Source organism: Orbicella franksi, chromosome 8 (genome assembly GCF_964199315.1).
Source record: "Orbicella franksi chromosome 8, jaOrbFran1.1, whole genome shotgun sequence".
Classification (NCBI taxonomy): domain Eukaryota; kingdom Metazoa; phylum Cnidaria; class Anthozoa; order Scleractinia; family Merulinidae; genus Orbicella; species Orbicella franksi.
In genome coordinates, this window is record NC_138152.1 from 19,336,563 (window position 1) to 19,353,900 (window position 17,338).

At 39.0% G+C, this 17,338-nt stretch overlaps 1 protein-coding gene and 6 non-coding genes across 7 annotated transcripts in view; 6 read left to right on the top strand and 1 right to left on the bottom strand.

Annotated features, from left to right (window-relative positions):
- The first annotated feature begins 5,280 nt into the window (after nucleotides 1-5,280).
- Trnaw-cca (transfer RNA tryptophan (anticodon CCA)) lies at nucleotides 5,281-5,352 on the top strand. Its single transcript has one exon. It is a non-coding gene; the product is annotated as a tRNA-Trp (tRNA).
- A 417-nt stretch (nucleotides 5,353-5,769) lies between these two features.
- On the top strand, nucleotides 5,770-5,841 carry Trnaw-cca (transfer RNA tryptophan (anticodon CCA)). Its single transcript has one exon. It is a non-coding gene; the product is annotated as a tRNA-Trp (tRNA).
- Nucleotides 5,842-8,090: 2,249 nt separating this feature from the next.
- Trnaw-cca (transfer RNA tryptophan (anticodon CCA)) lies at nucleotides 8,091-8,162 on the top strand. The gene has a single exon. It is a non-coding gene; the product is annotated as a tRNA-Trp (tRNA).
- A 790-nt stretch (nucleotides 8,163-8,952) lies between these two features.
- Nucleotides 8,953-9,024, top strand: Trnaw-cca (transfer RNA tryptophan (anticodon CCA)). The gene has a single exon. It is a non-coding gene; the product is annotated as a tRNA-Trp (tRNA).
- A 3,715-nt stretch (nucleotides 9,025-12,739) lies between these two features.
- Trnaw-cca (transfer RNA tryptophan (anticodon CCA)) lies at nucleotides 12,740-12,811 on the top strand. The gene has a single exon. It is a non-coding gene; the product is annotated as a tRNA-Trp (tRNA).
- Nucleotides 12,812-12,925: 114 nt separating this feature from the next.
- The window catches only part of LOC145494414 (growth hormone-inducible transmembrane protein-like), a 29,319-nt gene continuing 24,906 nt past the window's right edge, over nucleotides 12,926-17,338 (bottom strand). The window contains exons 5-6 of the mRNA XM_081473877.1: nucleotides 16,033-16,204; nucleotides 12,926-14,860 (exon numbers count right to left, since the gene is read on the bottom strand). Coding sequence (XP_081330003.1) covers nucleotides 14,773-14,860; nucleotides 16,033-16,204 — 260 coding nt within the window. The 3' untranslated portion in view covers nucleotides 12,926-14,772. The remainder of the gene's footprint in view (nucleotides 14,861-16,032; nucleotides 16,205-17,338) is intronic.
- Nucleotides 13,593-13,664, top strand: Trnaw-cca (transfer RNA tryptophan (anticodon CCA)). Its single transcript has one exon. It is a non-coding gene; the product is annotated as a tRNA-Trp (tRNA).

Sequence of the window (17,338 nt, forward strand, 5' to 3'; positions counted from 1 at the left end):
AGAGAAAAACGAAAAAGATCAGAATAACGCGGGAACACCATGCTAATAACACTAAAACGACATGTTACACGCCGTGTGGTATGTTGTATCACTAGTAAAAGACAATCGATAATATGAAGAAAACGCAGGCTTTCTGATCCAAGTTATTTAAGAAATTGACGTCAGTTTTTTATGCGTCTGTCCTCTTATTGTTGATAAATTGCGTCATAACATTGTCAAAGTGGCTGTGTAAAAACGAGCCGCAGGCGAGTGGTTCCGTAGTAAACTTTGACAATGTTACGACGAAATTTATCACCAAGAAGAGGACAGACGCAGAAAAAACTGACGTCAGTTTGTTTTTTACCATAACGAGACCCCAAAATGGTCAAATGCCGGGAATAAATGGGGGGAAAGACGCCGTAAACTTGCCGAAAACAAAGATAAGTGAATTTTATTCAAAATGATGCAATAATTGTCAATAGCTTTTCTCGCTTTTTGAGTGGCTACTTAAAAAAGCCCATAAAATCTTATTGGTGAAAAAGTTGACGGTTTGACAGCTGAAAGTTGAACTTGAAAGTTTGCATAAATTAACATTTTATCCGTCTGTACTCTTATTCATGATAAAAATAAGCCAATCAGCACGCGAGAAATTAGACAGTTATTGTAAAAAATCTATTTGAAGATATTTACAACTGAGGTGAAATGAAGCACAAGAGATGCAGTGCAGCATTTCACTTGACTTTCGGTCATTAGCACACTATTAATAGGATACACTGTTCATTCTACTTCCATCGCCACATTACAACTTTGCCTCTTGCATTTTAAGTCTATAGGCAAGTAGCTTCCTTAGGTAAGTCGAAACGGGTAATAGATTTTTCATTGGGTGTTTTTTTTTTGTGTTGAGTGAAACATAACCTATTTGAAAAGGTGTTGTTCGAGTAGCACGAAACATCGACGAAACAACTCAGCTAAGGTGTGAACAGTTTCTGTAGCCTGTGCCTGTCACTTGTGTGCAGTGAAGTTCTGTTTTCTGCTGAAACATTTTGAAATGACTTTAGGAAATGCAGCGTTGAAAATAAGCAAAGCATTTCGTTCGTTAATTACAGGCAAACTACAAATAAAACGGTAATTGGGTCATCCCATATATATAAAAAATATAGCAGTAAGTTAGCTCGAAGATACAGATTTTATGTTTTCCCGTAGTAAGAACAATATCTCAGTCGGTCTTTAAACTGGTAAGTTCTCAAAGCAAAAGTAGTTGTCTTGTTATTCAAGCCTTGCCTTACCTTTCCTTACCATGTAATTTTGTATTCATACCAGCCTCAAGATAGCGGTGAGAGGGAGAGGAGTTTCAGTAGTTACTCCAGGATGGTCAAGTCTGTACGGAAATCTCCATCAGAATGACGATCAATTCTTATAAATAAACAAGTGCTAAGATAGTCCAGTTATGAGTCTCGTCAGTTTTGTGTTCTCTGTAAGCTCAATCAGTGGCATATGGCAGACACTGGCAGGGGAGGTCTTAATTAGCGATACATTTTCTTTAATTAGAAATAAAGCTCTGAAATTAAACCACAAATTTATTCCAACTGTGTGAATTTTTCTAACCTTTCCGTCAATAATTTTGATTATTAGAAACAGGAGTCAATTGATTAACAAGAAAAATGGACCGGGTTGTTGGAAAGCCGGTTGACGCAAACCCAGGATTCAAATAAAGTTAAAAAAAGTGTTAGATTCTGTTGTATAAAATTTTTGTTGTATAAAATTTTTTAAAAAATTATCGACTTTTTTTACCAACAGATTTTCTTTGTCGCTGCATTTCTTTGTTTCCTCAGGAATAAGCGCTCATTCGCATAAAACCCCTACTAGAATATTAAATTCGAAAAGAGCTTCCTCTCCCGTCGACTAAATAGGTCCTTTCCTTCTAAAGCACTCACAGGATTGGAGAAGTCAGGGAACGTACGAATCAAGAGGTGTATCACTCTACGACCTCATCCAAAAACAAGCTGCTGAATACTTTCTTTACCTTTTACTCAGAAATTTGCTTCACTTTTCAGTGCGCTCCACTATCCTTTAAATGAAAAATTTTCAGAGTCTCTAACTGACGCTACCCCCAGGGTATTAGGGTATCAGGGTATTAGGGTATCAGGTTATTCTTTAATTTTTTTTTAATATATTTTTATTTGGTTTTTGCCATTAAAAAGACATAATTACAATACAGAGAAAATACAAGAAAATACAATACAAGAAAAAAAATAAAAAGCTACATATTAAACATTCATTTACTGCACTGCGTTAAAGTAAAAATTAGGTACCTAGGGTCAAGATAACAACATTCAAGATACAAAACTTGATTTTTGGTGTTGTTGTTGTATATCGGTGTGACTACTATGACTGAAGTACAAATAAAAACGGCTCAAAAACAAAGAAAAAAAAGTTACGTGTACATAAATATGTAAGGCATCAAGACAGCCAAGCCAGAAAGTTATCCCACTTTTTGTAATGATTTAGTAAAATTCTAATATATAAGTTCTAATTCATAGGTTGCTTTTAACTTAGCTTTGAAGACTAAAAGTGATGGGAAAACTTAAGAAAGCTTGCACTTATAAATAAAATATTTAGCAAGCAAAAGAATATGATTCACTAAACGAAAATCTTTCTCAAGGTCAAATTTCCCAAAAAGAATAGCTAACAGTGAAGCATTAAGTACAATATTGGCATCCACTGCAATCCAAGATAACAGTTCTTTCCAAAAGAAACTCGATGACTCACAAAAATACAATAAATGCTCCAGGGATTCCTCCTCTGCATTGCAAAAGGCACATAAAGGGGATTCTACCATTTTGAACTGGTGAAGTTTTTTATTAGTGAAAATAATCAGGTTTAAAATTTTATATTGGAATTCTCTTAGTTTGGTGTCTAACGTAGTTTCAAAAGCTAAAGAATACAACTTTTTCCAGTCAATGGTAAGATCAGGGTATTTACTCAAAATTTTAGCTTTCGCAATAGCAGGAGTTTGCGTCAAAGAGCGAAATTCCTTGTACACCAACTTAGATGTAACATTAGCGTGGTCGATCGTTTAACCCGCAATTATTAATTCAAAACAAGTTTGATCCATAGGAGAGGGAGCACAATATGGGTTTGTTTAATTATAGAACGCCATTCCTTTGAGATAGCATCAAAAACACCTATTAGGGCAAAGGAGTAACAAGGGGAAAAAGAGGAATTCAGAATTTTGTCACTTTTGAGAAAAACGCCCTCCTTAGAAACCAGATCGCCAACCTTAAGAATTCCTAGATTATAGATAACCGACTAAAAAATGGATTTACCCCCGCTTAAAATATACTTGTTGTTCCAGATAATTTGATTCATTAACCCTTCATACGATGACGAGTCGTAATTTGTTATAGAAGACCAGGCTTGCAAACACTCTCTGTGGAAGACAGGAAGAGTAATGGATAATGTCCGATTATCAAAATTGCATTGAAACACACATTTCCCACCCACTTTCTTGAGATAAAAATCCAAAACATACTTCCAGGGACTTTCATAATTTTCAACGTATTTCTTTACACACATGACTGTTTGAGCAGAGGTCATAGATTCAAGATCCAGCATTTTTAAACCGCCATCTTCAATATCATTTATTAAAACTGAACGTTTGACCCTGTCCTTGCCCTTCCAGATAAGCGAATAAAGTTCTTTATTAACTTCTTTAATGAGTTCACTGGACACTGGAATTAAAGATACCTTGGACATAATTTTGGGTATGGCGAATGATTTCACTATTTGAATTCTACCAATGAGCGTCAGGCCCCTCCACTTCAACATATTCAATACCTTTTTGATGGATTTCAGGACATAATCGAAGTTGGCTTTCTTTTTCCTTACATTTTTATAATCAAAATGCACACCAAGAATTTTAATAGAAGTTTTAAATTCATGAGGGAACGTCTCAAACTCTGGATTCCTTGTGCCTATACTAAAAAATTCAGTCTTCTCCTCATTTACTTTGAGACCAGAACATTCCGAGAGTTTACTAAGGCACTCTCGTAAACAATCACACGAGGATCTGTTACAGAGAAAACGGGTCAAATCATCTGCAAAAAGTGTCACTTTAATCTCGAAATTGCTAATTTGAATATCCTGAATCTTGTCCTTTTTTTGAATACTGCATGCCAGAATTTCTAATCCTAATATGAAAAGAAGAGGTGAGAGTGGGTCTCCTTGCCGCACACCTCGACCAACTGTAAAATAATCTGATGTAAAACCATTGGTAATAATACAACTTGATATATTTGAATACAAAGTACGGATCCATTGAATAAAAGATGACCCAAAAGTTGAATGCATTGAGAACTTTTAAAAGATAAGTATGACCCAAAGAGTCAAACGCTTTTTCAAAGTCAATAGCAAAAATAATGCCTGATTTTTTCGTATGTTTGGTGTATTCCAAAATATCGTCAATAGCGTCGAAAATTGACCTGCCCTTTACGTACGCATTTTGACTGCATTGAATTAGGTCAATGCAGTCCCCCAGGTTATTGGGTTATTAGGGTATCAGGGTATTAGGGTATTAGGCTCTCCTTGACCCTAATATTTCGTAAAGAGAACGTTAGAACGTCTGTGGAATAGGGACAAGATAAGGACTAGTGAACAGTGGGAAAGATTTAATGTGTAACTGAATTAACGTGATTAAAGCGGTGTAGCATGAAAAGTAAATCTTCAGGGGTTTATATGAGAGTTCGTATGTTGCTCACATGTAAAACCTGTTATTTTTGAGAACCTGTTTACTCTCATAATGGCAAATATTTGGGAAATTCGTGGAGCTCTGTACGCCGCACAGTGAAGAATACCCACAGATTTTATTTACATTGATGGTAGGACTTTTGAGTTGCCATAGACTCGATCCTAGATCAGGTCCTACATTTGAGAAAATAGCATTTAACTATAGGAATGTCCAGCTGCGCACATTGCGGGGTTTGGCTGAAGGTATTTTAAAAAATTCACGACTTCGTCAAAGTTGGACAGAATATAATTGCTAAGCCTTTAAAATATCGAAGAAAGTTGAATCTATTGCGCGTAAAACATTCAGCTTCTTGGAATAAAACAATGTGTTTTAGCAGCGTCCAACATTTATAGCTAGATTTCAGAGTCTCCCAAGGCAAATTAGCCTGTTGTGAGGTCACCGCAAAAAAAGAAAAAAAAAATCAAATTGATCCAAACAAGTACGATATTTGTTCAAAATAAATAAAAACTGTGAGAGTCTCAAACGCCCTAAATCACCCGTTACTGTCATATGTCGACTCCGCGGCGCAATGGTAGCGCATCTGACTCCAGATCAGAAGGCTGCGTGTTCGAGTCACGTCGGGGTCAGCTTTTTTCTCCTATTATTTTGGTAAGCATTTGGAGTGACAAAAACGTTATCCTTACGTTTTCATTTGTCACAAGATTGAAAACGGCACGCTTTTTGAGCGGAGTCTCCCCATATTGTGGATTCTATAGAGTACCCTCCAGGCCCTCACTTGCTCCAGGGGAATTCCTTGCAAGGGAAAACTTTTTTGAAACATCTTCAACAGACGAACCTAATGACTTACTCATACAAGCACTTTCCAGGGGCAGTGGCATCTTTTGCCTAAAAAAATCTTTACTTTCTTTTCTCAGACACTTGTTTCACTTTTGCCGCATTAGACTTACATTCATTTTATGATCTATCGCACCATCCCTACCATAAATCAGATTGAAACACTCCTACAATTTAAATTTAAAATCGTATATGTCTAAAATAGACTTGACTCCGTGGCGCAATGGTAGCGCGTCTGACTCCAGATCAGAAGGCTGCGTGTTCGAATCACGTCGGGGTCAGCTTTCATTTTTTGCTATTATTTTGGTAACCATTTGCACTGAGATAAACGTAAAAGCAGAACTGAAAGGCGTAAAAATAAACTACTCGTCAAAATAGATTGAAAATGCTGTTGTGTTGAAAGCTTCTGTCTTTCCCCACTGTATGCTCAATTTTTTTAGAGGTCGGAACCAGATGGAATAAGTTACTCAGGGAGCTTGCGCTCTCTTATGCTGAAAAGGCAACAGGTTTTAGGCCAGACGAAAAGATTAATTTAGCCTTATATAATGGTTAACTTGAGAATTCTAGTTTTAACTTAACGAGGAACTACATATTTTGTTCAGGATAACACAACTATCATCCTACCTGGCGATACTCGAGTTATTGTAAATTTTGGAATTGTGAACATTTGATGCCGTCTCCGGTAAAAAAAAAAGTTGCACTACTTCAATGCTCTTCCTGTTATCATACCTTGAATCTACGACAGTAGAGGTTTCCCGCCTGCTTAATACTGATTGTTTAAGGTGGTTCCCTAGTAAAAGAACCCGCCATAGATTTCCGATGAAACTTGGTATGCTGTTGTTACAGGACAAGGAGATATTAAAAACGTAGTGAAAAGAGGGGGTCACCGTGCTTGTTTTCACGCCACAATGCTGACAAATACGGTTATTTAGGTGACTTTTGGTAATCTCCGTGCGCAACAAATAAGCTCGATTATTTTTCAATGCAGCATGTTATATCACACAGAGTTTGACTTTCTTTGATTGTTTATTCATCTACATTACAGAAAAAAATGTCCTCAAATGCGCTGCATTTTTTTGTTCATTAAGGAAACATATTTATGACATGCGCTGTTGGGCCCGTTATGTCTCCCTCCGTAGTATTTATTTCATTTGCCAAAAAAGTAGCCATAGATTTCTGCTAATTTTTTTCTCAGTTATTGAGGATATTGATCTCGATGAAATTATGAAATAAAAAGTGGGGGTCACCGCGCTCGTTTAAGAGAAAAGGAGCATTTATTTCGCTATCGAGCTTAGTTTGAGGGAAATCTGTTACGTTTTGTACGTGCACGCGCTCATCTGCCCGCGCTAATGACGCGAAAATCGTGCGCAGTAGAGATGCGCAATGCAATACTAAGGAATCACCTTAATTCAAATTCAAGCTGCGTGAGATGTAGCAGGGTTGGGGTATTGGGTATTGGGGTATTAGGGTGTTAGGGTATTAGGGTATTAGGGTATTAGGGTGTTAGGGTATCAGGGTATTAGGGTATTAGGGTGTTAGGGTATTAGGGTATTATAGTATCATGGTATTAGGGTACCAGGGTATTAGGGTATCAGGGTATTAGGGTATTAGGGTGTTAGGGTATTAGGGTAATATGGTATCATGGTATTAGGGTACCAGGGTATTAGGGTATCAGGGTATTAGGGTGTTAGGGTATTAGGGTATCAGGTTATTGGGGTATTAGGGTATCAGGGTATCAGGGTATTAGGGTATTAGAGTATAAGGGTATCAGTGTATTAGGGTATTAGGCTCTCCTTGACCCTAATATTTCGTAAAGAGAACGTTAGAACGTCACTGGAATAGGGATAATATAAGGACGAGTGAACAGGGGGAAAGATTTAATGTGTAATTGGGTTAACGTGATTAAAGCAGTGTAGCTTGAAAAGTAAATCATCAGGGGTAGATATGAGAGTTCGTATGTTGCTCACATGTAAAACCTGTTATTTTTGAGAACTTGTTGACTCTCATAATGGCGAATATTTGGCAAATTCGTGGAGCTCTGTACGGCGCACAGTGAAGAGTACCCACAAATTTTATTCTAGAGGATATTACATTGATGTTAGCACTTTTGAGTTGCCATAGACTCGATCCTAGACATTTGAGAAAATAGCTTTTAACTATAGGAATGTCCCGTTGCGCACATTGCGCGGTTTGGCTGGAGGTATTTTAAAAAATTCACGACTTCGTCAAAGTTGGACAGAATGTAACTGCTAAACCTTTAAAATATCGAAGAAAGTTGAATATCTTGCGTGTAAAACATTCAGCTTGTTGGAATAAGAAACTGTGTTTTGGCAGCGTCCAACATTTATAGCAAAATTTCAGAGTCTCCCAAGGCAAATTAGCCTGTTGTGAGGTCACCTTGAAAAACGTCTCAAAAAAAAAAAAAGAAAAAAAAATCAAATTGATCCAAATAAGTGCGATATTTGTACAAAATACATAGAAAATGCGCGAGTCTCAAACGCCCTGAATCACCCCGTTTCTGTTATATGTCGACTCCGTGGCGCAATGGTAGCGCATCTGACTCCAGATCAGAAGGCTGCGTGTTCGAGTCACGTCGGGGTCAGCTTTTTTTTCCTATTATTTTGGTAAGCATTTGCATTGACAAAAACGTAAAAGCAGCCCTGAGTCCTGAAAGGGGGGAAAATAACCAAGTTCTTAAAAGAAATGGAAAATGCCGCTGTGTTGAAACCTGTTGTCTTTCCACCGGATGTTTAATGTTCTTAGAGGTCGGAACCAGGGTGGGGGATTTATTTAGCTTCCGTATTAGTCTGAGTGAGCAGCCAGTGGCCTATAAGGCACCTGGAACGATGGGCGAAAGAAGCTTGGCAAGGAATTTCTCTGGAGCAAATGAGGGCCTGGAGGGTACTCCATATAATGCACTATATGGGGAGACTCCGCTCAAAAAGCGAAAACGTAAGGACATATAGGTAAAGAAAAGGGTAGGGACAACTGCCACTTATTCGCTACCTTTTTCTTTACCTATATCCTTAAGTTTTCATTTGTCACAAGATTGAAAACGGCACGCTTTTTGAGCGGAGTCTCCCCGTATTGTGCATTCTATGGAGTACCCTCCAGGCCCTCACTTGCTCCAGGGGAATTACTTGTAAGGGAAAACCCTTTTGAAACATCTCCAACAGACGAACCTAATAACTTCCTCATACAAGCACTTTCCAGGGGCGATGGCATCACTTTTGCCTAAAAAAAATTTTACTTTCTTTTCTCAGACACTTGTTTCACTTTTGCCGCATTAGACTTACATTCATTTTATGATCAATCGCACCATCCCTACCATAAATCAGATTGAAACACTCCTACAATTTAAATTTAAAATGGTATGTCACCAAAAGAGACTTGACTCCGTGGCGCAATGGTAGCGCGTCTGACTCCAGATCAGAAGGCTGCGTGTTCGAATCACGTCGGGGTCAGCTTTCATTTTTTGCTATTATTGTGGTAACCATTTACATTGGGATAAACGTAAAAGCAGTAATGAAAGGCGAAAAACTAAACTACTCGTCAAAATAGATGGAATATGCTGTTTTGTTGAAAACTTCTGTCTTTCCCCACTGTATGCTCAATGTTTTTAGAGGTCGGAACCAGATGGAATAAGTTACTCAGGGAGCTTGCGTTCTCTTATGCTGAAAAGGCAACAGGTTTTAGGCCAGACGAAAAGATTAATTTAGCCTTATATAATGGTTAACTTGAGAATTCTAGTTTTAACTTAATGAGGAACTACATATTTTGTTCAGGATAACACAACTATCATCCTACCTGGCGACACTCGAGTTACCGGCCGTTGGCGCCAAATTAGAAACTTGGAGACACAAAATGTTTCCCAATTTTCACTCTTTACAGTAAGATATGGTTTTTGGAATTATAAATTCTTTTTCGTGAACATTTGATGCCGTCTCCGGTAAAGAAAAGTTGCACGACTTCAATGCTTTTCCTGTTATTATACTTTGAATCTACGACAGTAGAGATTTCGCGCCTGCTTATACTGATTGTTTAAGGTGATTCCCTAGTAAAAGAACCCGCCATAGATTTCCGATGAAACTTGGTATGCTGTTGTTACAGGACAAGGAGATATTAAAGACGTATTAAAAAGAGGGGGTCACCGTACTTGTTTTCACGCCACAATGCTGACAAATACGGTTATTTAGGTGACTTTTGGTGATCTCCGTGCGCAACAAATAAGCTCGATTATTTTTCAATGCAGCGTGTTATATCATACAGAGTTTGACTTTCTTTGATTGTTTATTCATCTACGTCCCAGAAAAAAATGTCTCCAAATACCCTGCATTTTTTTGTTCATTAGGGAAACATATTTATGACATGCGCTGTTGGGCCCGTTATGTTTCCGTAGTATTTATTTCATTTGCCAAAAAAGTAGCCATAGATTTCTGCTAATTTTTTTCTCAGTTATTGAGGATATTGTTCTCATTGAAATTATGAAATAAGCAATGGGGGTCACCGCGCTCGTTTAAGAGAAAAGGAGCATTTATTTCGCTATCGAGCTTAGTTTGAGGGAACCTGTTCCGTTTTGTGCGTGCACGCGCTCATCTGCCCGCGCTAATGACGCCAAAATCGTGCGCAGTAGGGATGCGCAATGCAATAAGGAATCACCTTAATTTCAAATTTCAGCCGCGTCAGATGTATGCAAGGTTAGGGTATTGGGTATTGGGGTATTAGGGTATTAGGGTATTAGGGTATCAGGGTATTAGGGTATTAAGGTACTAGGGTATTAGGGTGTTAGGGTGTTAGGATGTTAGAGTATTAGGATATTAGGGTATTAGGGTATCAGGGTATCAGGGTATTGGGGTATTAGATTATCAGGATGTTAGGATATTTTGGTATTAGGGTATTAAGATATTAAAGTATTAGGGTATTAGGGTATTAATAATATATATGAAAAATTTACTCGATTCTGATTGGCTGAGAGCAGTGCAGTTCAAGTGTAACACCAGTGCAAAAAGTGTAACACCGGTGCAAAAGGTGTAACACCAGTGCAAATTACACGTCGTAATTCTGAGTTATGATTGGTTGAGAGACAAAAGGAAATTTTCAATGCCAATGATATCACATAAAATGATGATGAAAAAAGTTTTCTCGAATGAGAAAAAATGGCTTCAAGAAAGATCTTCCGGCACTTTCACCACGCGAATTTTTTCATGTTTATATTATTAATAAGGAATCATACGGTTTTTCTCGTTCAATTTGGAATTAATTTGCACTTGTGAGTTTTTCAAAAAGCTGAAATTGCACTCGCCGAAGCGGCTGGTGCAATTTCAGCTTTTTGAAAAACTCACTCGTGCAAATTAATTCCAAATTGAACTCGAAACCGTATGATTACCTATACTAAGGTATTAGGGTATTAGGGTATTAGGGTATTAGGGCATCAGAGTATCAGGGTATTAGGGTATCAGGGTATCAGGGTTTTAGGGTTTTAGGGTACCAGGGTATTGGGATATTAGGGAGTAAGGGTATTAGGGTATCAAGGTACTAGGGTATAAGGGTATTAGGGCATTAGGTATCAGGGTATTGGGATATTAGGGAATAAGGGTAATATATAGATTTAGGCCAGCCTAAAAGCGTAGCTCCTGGGCCGGGTTGTTCAAAGCTCGATTAAGCTAACCCAGAAAAAGGTAGAATTTTGATTTGAGTTTTGTAACTTTGCGGTGAGGTTTCTGTGTATTGTTTGGCCTTCTGTTTTGAGTTTTAATAATTACCATATACGCAAAACAAAACAGCAAAACACATTTGTATAGAAGAAAAAGTTATAATTCGATTAACTTTTAATCCTGGGTTAGCATAAACTGGCTTCCGAGCAATCCTGCCCTGTTTCCAACAAGCTAACCCAATATGAGCCCGCGATCCAATCGATAACCAGCGCTTGGTCAGCGGTCAACTTCAAGAAAACACGTGACCTCGAGGAGCTGTAAACCTGAGCCCGCGATATGGTCACGTGATACTGGTCAGCGGATACCTTGTATTGACAGGTGTCAATTGATCATAACATGGATGTCCAATGTCAAGGAAGCGCACGGTAAACCAAGGCTGCATGTCTCTGTCAACCTATTATTTGGAGCATGGCCGCCATGTTGGGCAACTCCGCCGTCGCCGCCGTCGTCGTCGTCGTCGTGCGTACGCGCCCACGAGCAATACCGCTAGCCATGGTAACCGTGAGAAAATCAACTCATGGGTTTCCTTTTCTTTCCCATATGAGTATGGGGCTCCGCTTGGCGGCCCTTCGGGCCGCCGGAGCTCCGCTATTAGGGTATTAGGGTATTAGGGTATTAGGGTATTAGGGTATTAGGGTATCAAGGTACTTGGGTATAAGGGTATTAGGGCATTAGGGTATCAGGTTATTGGGGTATTAGGGTATAAGGGTATTAGGGTATTAGGCTCTCCTTAACCCTAATATTTCGTAAAGAGAACGTTAGAACGTCTGTTGAATAGGGACAATATAAGGACGAGTGAACAGGGGGAAAGATTTAATGTGTAATTGAATTAACGTGATTAAAGTAGTGTAGCTTGAAAAGTAAATCATCAGGGGGTAGATATGAGAGTTCGTAAATTGCTCACATGTAAAACCTGTTATTTTTGAGAACTTGTTGACTCTCATAATGGCGAATATTTGGCAAATTCGTGGAGCTCTGTACGGCGCACAGTGGAGAGTATCCACAGATTTTATTCTAGAGGATTTTACATTGATGTTAGCACTTTTGAGTTGCCATAGACTCGATCCTAGACATTTGAGAAAATAGCATTTAACTATAGGAATGTCCCGTTGCGCACATTGCGCGGTTTGGCTGGAGGTATTTTAAAAAATTCACGACTTCGTCAAAGTTGGACAGAATGTAACTGCTAAACCTTTAAAATATCGAAGAAAGTTGAATCTTTCGCTTGTAAAACATTCAGCTTGTTGGAATAAAAAACTGTGTTTTGGCAGCGTTTAACATTTATGGCTAAATTTCAGTCTCCCAAGGCAAATTAGCCTGTTGTGAGGTCACCTTGAAAAACGTCTCAAAAAAAAAAAAAGAAAAAAAATCAAATTGATCCAAATAAGTGCGATATTTGTACAAAATAAATAAACAACTGCGAGAGTCTCAAAGGCCCTAAATTACCCCATTTCTGTTATATGTCGACTCCGTGGCGCAATGGTAGCGCATCTGACTCCAGATCAGAAGGCTGCGTGTTCGAGTCACGTCGGGGTCAGCTTTTTTTTCCTATTATTTTGGTAAGCATTTGCATTGACAAAAACTTAAAAGCAGCCCTGAAAGAGGGGAAAATAACCAAGTTCTTAAAAGAAATGAAAAATGCCGCTGTGTTGAAACCTGTTGTCTTTCCACCGGATGTTTAATGTTCTTAGAGGTCGGAACCAGGGTGGGGAATTTATTTAGCTTCCGTATTAGTCTGAGTGAGCAGCCAGTGGCCTATACGGCACCTGGAACGATGGACCATAGAAGCTTGGCAAGGAATTTCTCTGGAGCAAATGAGGGCCTGGAGGGTACTCCATATAATGCACTATATGGGGAGACTCCGCTCAAAAAGCGAAAACGTAAGGATATAGGTAAGGAAAAGGGTAGGGACAACTGCCACTTATTCGCTACCTTTTTCTTTACCTATATCCTTACGTTTTCATTTGTCACAAGATTGAAAACGGCACGCTTTTTGAGCGGAGTCTCCCCATATTGTGCATTCTATAGAGTACCCTCCAGGCCCTCACTTGCTCCAGGGGAATTACTTGTAAGGGAAAACCCTTTTGAAACATCTCCAATAGACGAACCTAATGACTTACTCATACAAGCACTTTCCAGGGGCGATGGCATCACTTTTGCCTAAAAAAATCTTTACTTTCTTTTCTCAGACACTTGTTTCACTTTTGCCGCATTAGACTTACATTCATTTTATGATCAATCGCACCATCCCTACCATAAATCAGATTGAAATACTCCTACAATTTAAATTTAAAATGGTATGTCACCAAAAGAGACTTGACTCCGTGGTGCAATGGTAGCGCGTCTGACTCCAGATCAGAAGGCTGCGTGTTCGAATCACGTCGGGGTTAGCTCTATTGTTTTGCTGTTATCTATTTTGACTATTTGGACTTTGACAGCGATTAAAAGGCGTAAAAAAACCCCGAAGTGTAGCAGCTCTTGAGAGCTCGAGATTCGTTTGCTTGTTAGCAGCTGTTACTGTTTTTGCTAAGAACATTGTTTATTGTTGTTCACCGTATTGTCCTCTCTAAGTATATCAAGCCATTCATGAGACCTTACAAGAGCTGCTTACCCGACCCCTAGAAAACATCAGCCAAACTCTCTATCAGCGTTGCCAAAGTCGTTTTTTTTTGTTATATTGTTACGTTCACTGAGAGAAAAATAACCACGCAAAAAGAATTGGAATTGTTGGGTCTGTTTGCCGAGGTAGCAACACCTTTAGTTTATCTTAAACAGCGTTTGACGAATTAAAGTAATAATATATCGGAGGGTCGAGATGATCAACAAGCTAAATAATGTTACTTCTCTCCTTTTGTCTCCATTAGGTATTCTTTTGTATTTAAAAAGGTATAAAAATGAGTCGAAAGGGTCAACACCGAATTTTGCCTCGTTTGTATGTCATAAGCGACCCATGAGTTCAAATTCTCTTTTATTTTTATTCGCACAAATGTGACAAAGAGTTATTGTACACAGTTCTTCTTATCATAACTTAAAAAACAGAGCTAAGCAGCAGCATAAGACGGTTGTAATTGTTTTTATTAGAGGCAGTTTACGAGGTTAACTGCACTATGTTCACGGCTCATCTGAGAGTGAATCAATCCACAGTCCACTTGAGATATACAGTCTTGCTGATTAATAATACGAGGCCTCTTACATTTTTAATCTGGCCACTGGTACATCCAAGGAAGCTACATGTAAGCTACATGTAAGACATGACATCAAATAAATGAATTTTATTAATCACATCACATTGCTTCCAACAACAAAATGCACTTTGGCAGCGCCATCCTTACTAGCAAAGCAAAGACATAGCAATAAGCGGCCTTCCGAGAAATGAAAGCTAAGTTATGTACTCGGAAAAATGTGACGGCTAATTCCCTTATCACAGACTGTAATACAAATGTTATACAGTTTATCTTCTCTTTTGCCAGTCAATATCAGTTTATCAGCTGGTCTAGGCTACTTCCTTCGGCGCGTGTTGGAGGACGCCATGATGGTCAAAATTCTGATGAAGATGTTGATCGTGTCCATGTATATTCCAATCGACCTGCAGAAAAACACAATTTTTTTCAACTTTCTCTTGGTCTTGATTTCTGGTTTTCAGTACCAAACTTTGCTTTAATCTGAACTAAAGCGGTTTTCAGTTGAGTATCGTAAAACCGAAACCACAGTAACCACTTTGAACAACCAAAATTACACAGGCAATCCAGTCAACCAATCGAAACTCGAAGGAAAAACATGAGGCTGACACGAAGCGCCAGAAGAGCCAGTCACGATCGGTTTTAATATTATTCCTGATTGGATGAAACTGAACCACAGCAGGGCAATGCAAATCAAAGCAAATTACTTTCGACACTCGAGTGAAAACTGTTCTAAAACAACCAGACTGCTGCGGAAATGCGCTAGTACACTTTGATTGACACTGGATGGACCGCACCGGGTTTTAAGCTAAGAAATCGTGGAGACTACGAGTAGTCTATCTTTCGCTTAGTCCAACAAGCAACTCCGTACATAAACCTCCAAAACAAATTGCCCGCGCGAAATCTGGAGCCTTCTGCTAGTTGCGATTCTTAAAGATGTTGTTTGTTTGATAAATATACTTTTTCTACGTTCGCAGACCCATGAACTTTGAGCTCAAAAGATGAAATAAAACATCTTGACGTACCCAGCGTGTATCATCCCGGGGGGAGGGGGACTCCCATATAAAAAGGATGGGGGGATTCGTCGGAAATTTTGAACAGAACCCTTAAGAGGCACCGAGATCCTGTTTTGTGGGCGTGGCTTACATTTTTTTACCCCTAAGACCAGTGACGGATTTTGGGGAGGGGTCTTTTTGGGTAAAAAAAAAAAATCGCAGAAGGAAGAAAAGCCGGCAGGGAAAGCAAAAAAGAAACAAACAAACAAACAAACAAACAAACAAACAAAAAACAAAAAAACGCCCCCCCCCCCCCTACTACCCTCAGCTCAAGGTCTGGATCTACCACTGAAGACATGCCAATTGTAAAACAACACATTATCTACTGTCATATTTACCGCAAAAGCTCCTGCTGTGGACCTTTTGAGGATGAACACCCTAATAGGTATCAAAACTGCCTTTTTAACCCCTAAAAGGTACGACGAGGAACCCCTTCCTTTTCATGCGGGTGTCCCCCCCGGGGACACCGACCGTCAATAAGTGAGTGTCTGGACTGGCACTGGAATGAAAAGGTGTCTACTTACGCATTGATAGGGTCATAAGGCCTGTCAGCATGCACAGGGTATGTCTCAGCACTCCTGATGATCTTCTGTGTGTCATACAACATAAAACCTCCAAAGATTACCAACCCACCATATGTAGCAATAGACTGCAGGCCTGCACCCACCACTGAGGTGGCAGGGAGGAATAGGCTACCTGGAAATCAAACACAACAGACTGTTAACCTGTTTACTGCCAAAACCTTGCTCAGTTCTACACAGCTCACCAACAAAACAAGAAAATGATTGTCAATGGTACAAATGAACCAAAATTTAGACATTTATTTCATTCGAGTCCAATGTGTTCATTAGGTCAAAAATAAACATATTCAGAAGTTTCAAACGAATTGGAAAAAGCATTGCGGAGATACTGGAATGTTAAAATCACTGTTTTTTATCCTTCGTAATCGTAGAGCGGTCGGGAAAATTGTCGGAAAACTTGTGACGTCACTGTTTGCGGGAAATTTGAAACTGTTTTAATTTCAAGTTTACAGTGAATTTCAGAGGAAAACCACTCAAAATCCAAAGACAATCAGTTAGCATTTTCAAGTTCACCCAGAACCCAAACCTTAAAAGAGAATGGCTTATGAAAATGAAAAGAGAATGCTTTACGCCCTCGAAACATTCGCGCGTTTGTGTAGAACATTTTACCGAAGACAGCTTCGAACAAAATCTTATGGTAAGGAGTTTGTTGGGATCCTCTTTCAAGCTCCGTCAACTTGCACTCAAGAAAGACGCGGTACCGACGATTTTTAACTTCACTATGGGGCGTTGCAAACCGGCAATTGGACAAAAAACGACGAAAAACAAGTGAATAATGCCCGCCGAACAGCAGTAGGGGAAGGACATCGAAACCTTGAAGGTGCTGTATTGCACATTGGTGAGATCGCAAGTGGAATATGGATCAGTTGTGTGGTCGCCACACACCGCAAGAAATATTGACAAGCTTGAGCGCATACAGCGGAGGGGAACAAAATTTATTCTCGGAAAACGGAATTTTACCTATGACGAGTGCCTGAAATGTCTTAATCTGCTTTCGCTTGAAAAGAGGCGCTATCTTTTTGATGTCACATTTTTGTATAAGGCTTTAAATGGATACTTGAATGTGGATGTATCTCCGTTTCTGAACGTTTATTCTCAAGATGATGCACATAGGTTTAGACATTTTGATGACTACTCCTTGAAGACAAATTTTGCTAGAACGACTACTTTTAAAAACACTTATTTTAATAGAATTGTTGAGATGTGGAATTCGATACCCTTAGATATTAGGTTATGTCCTAGTTGTGCA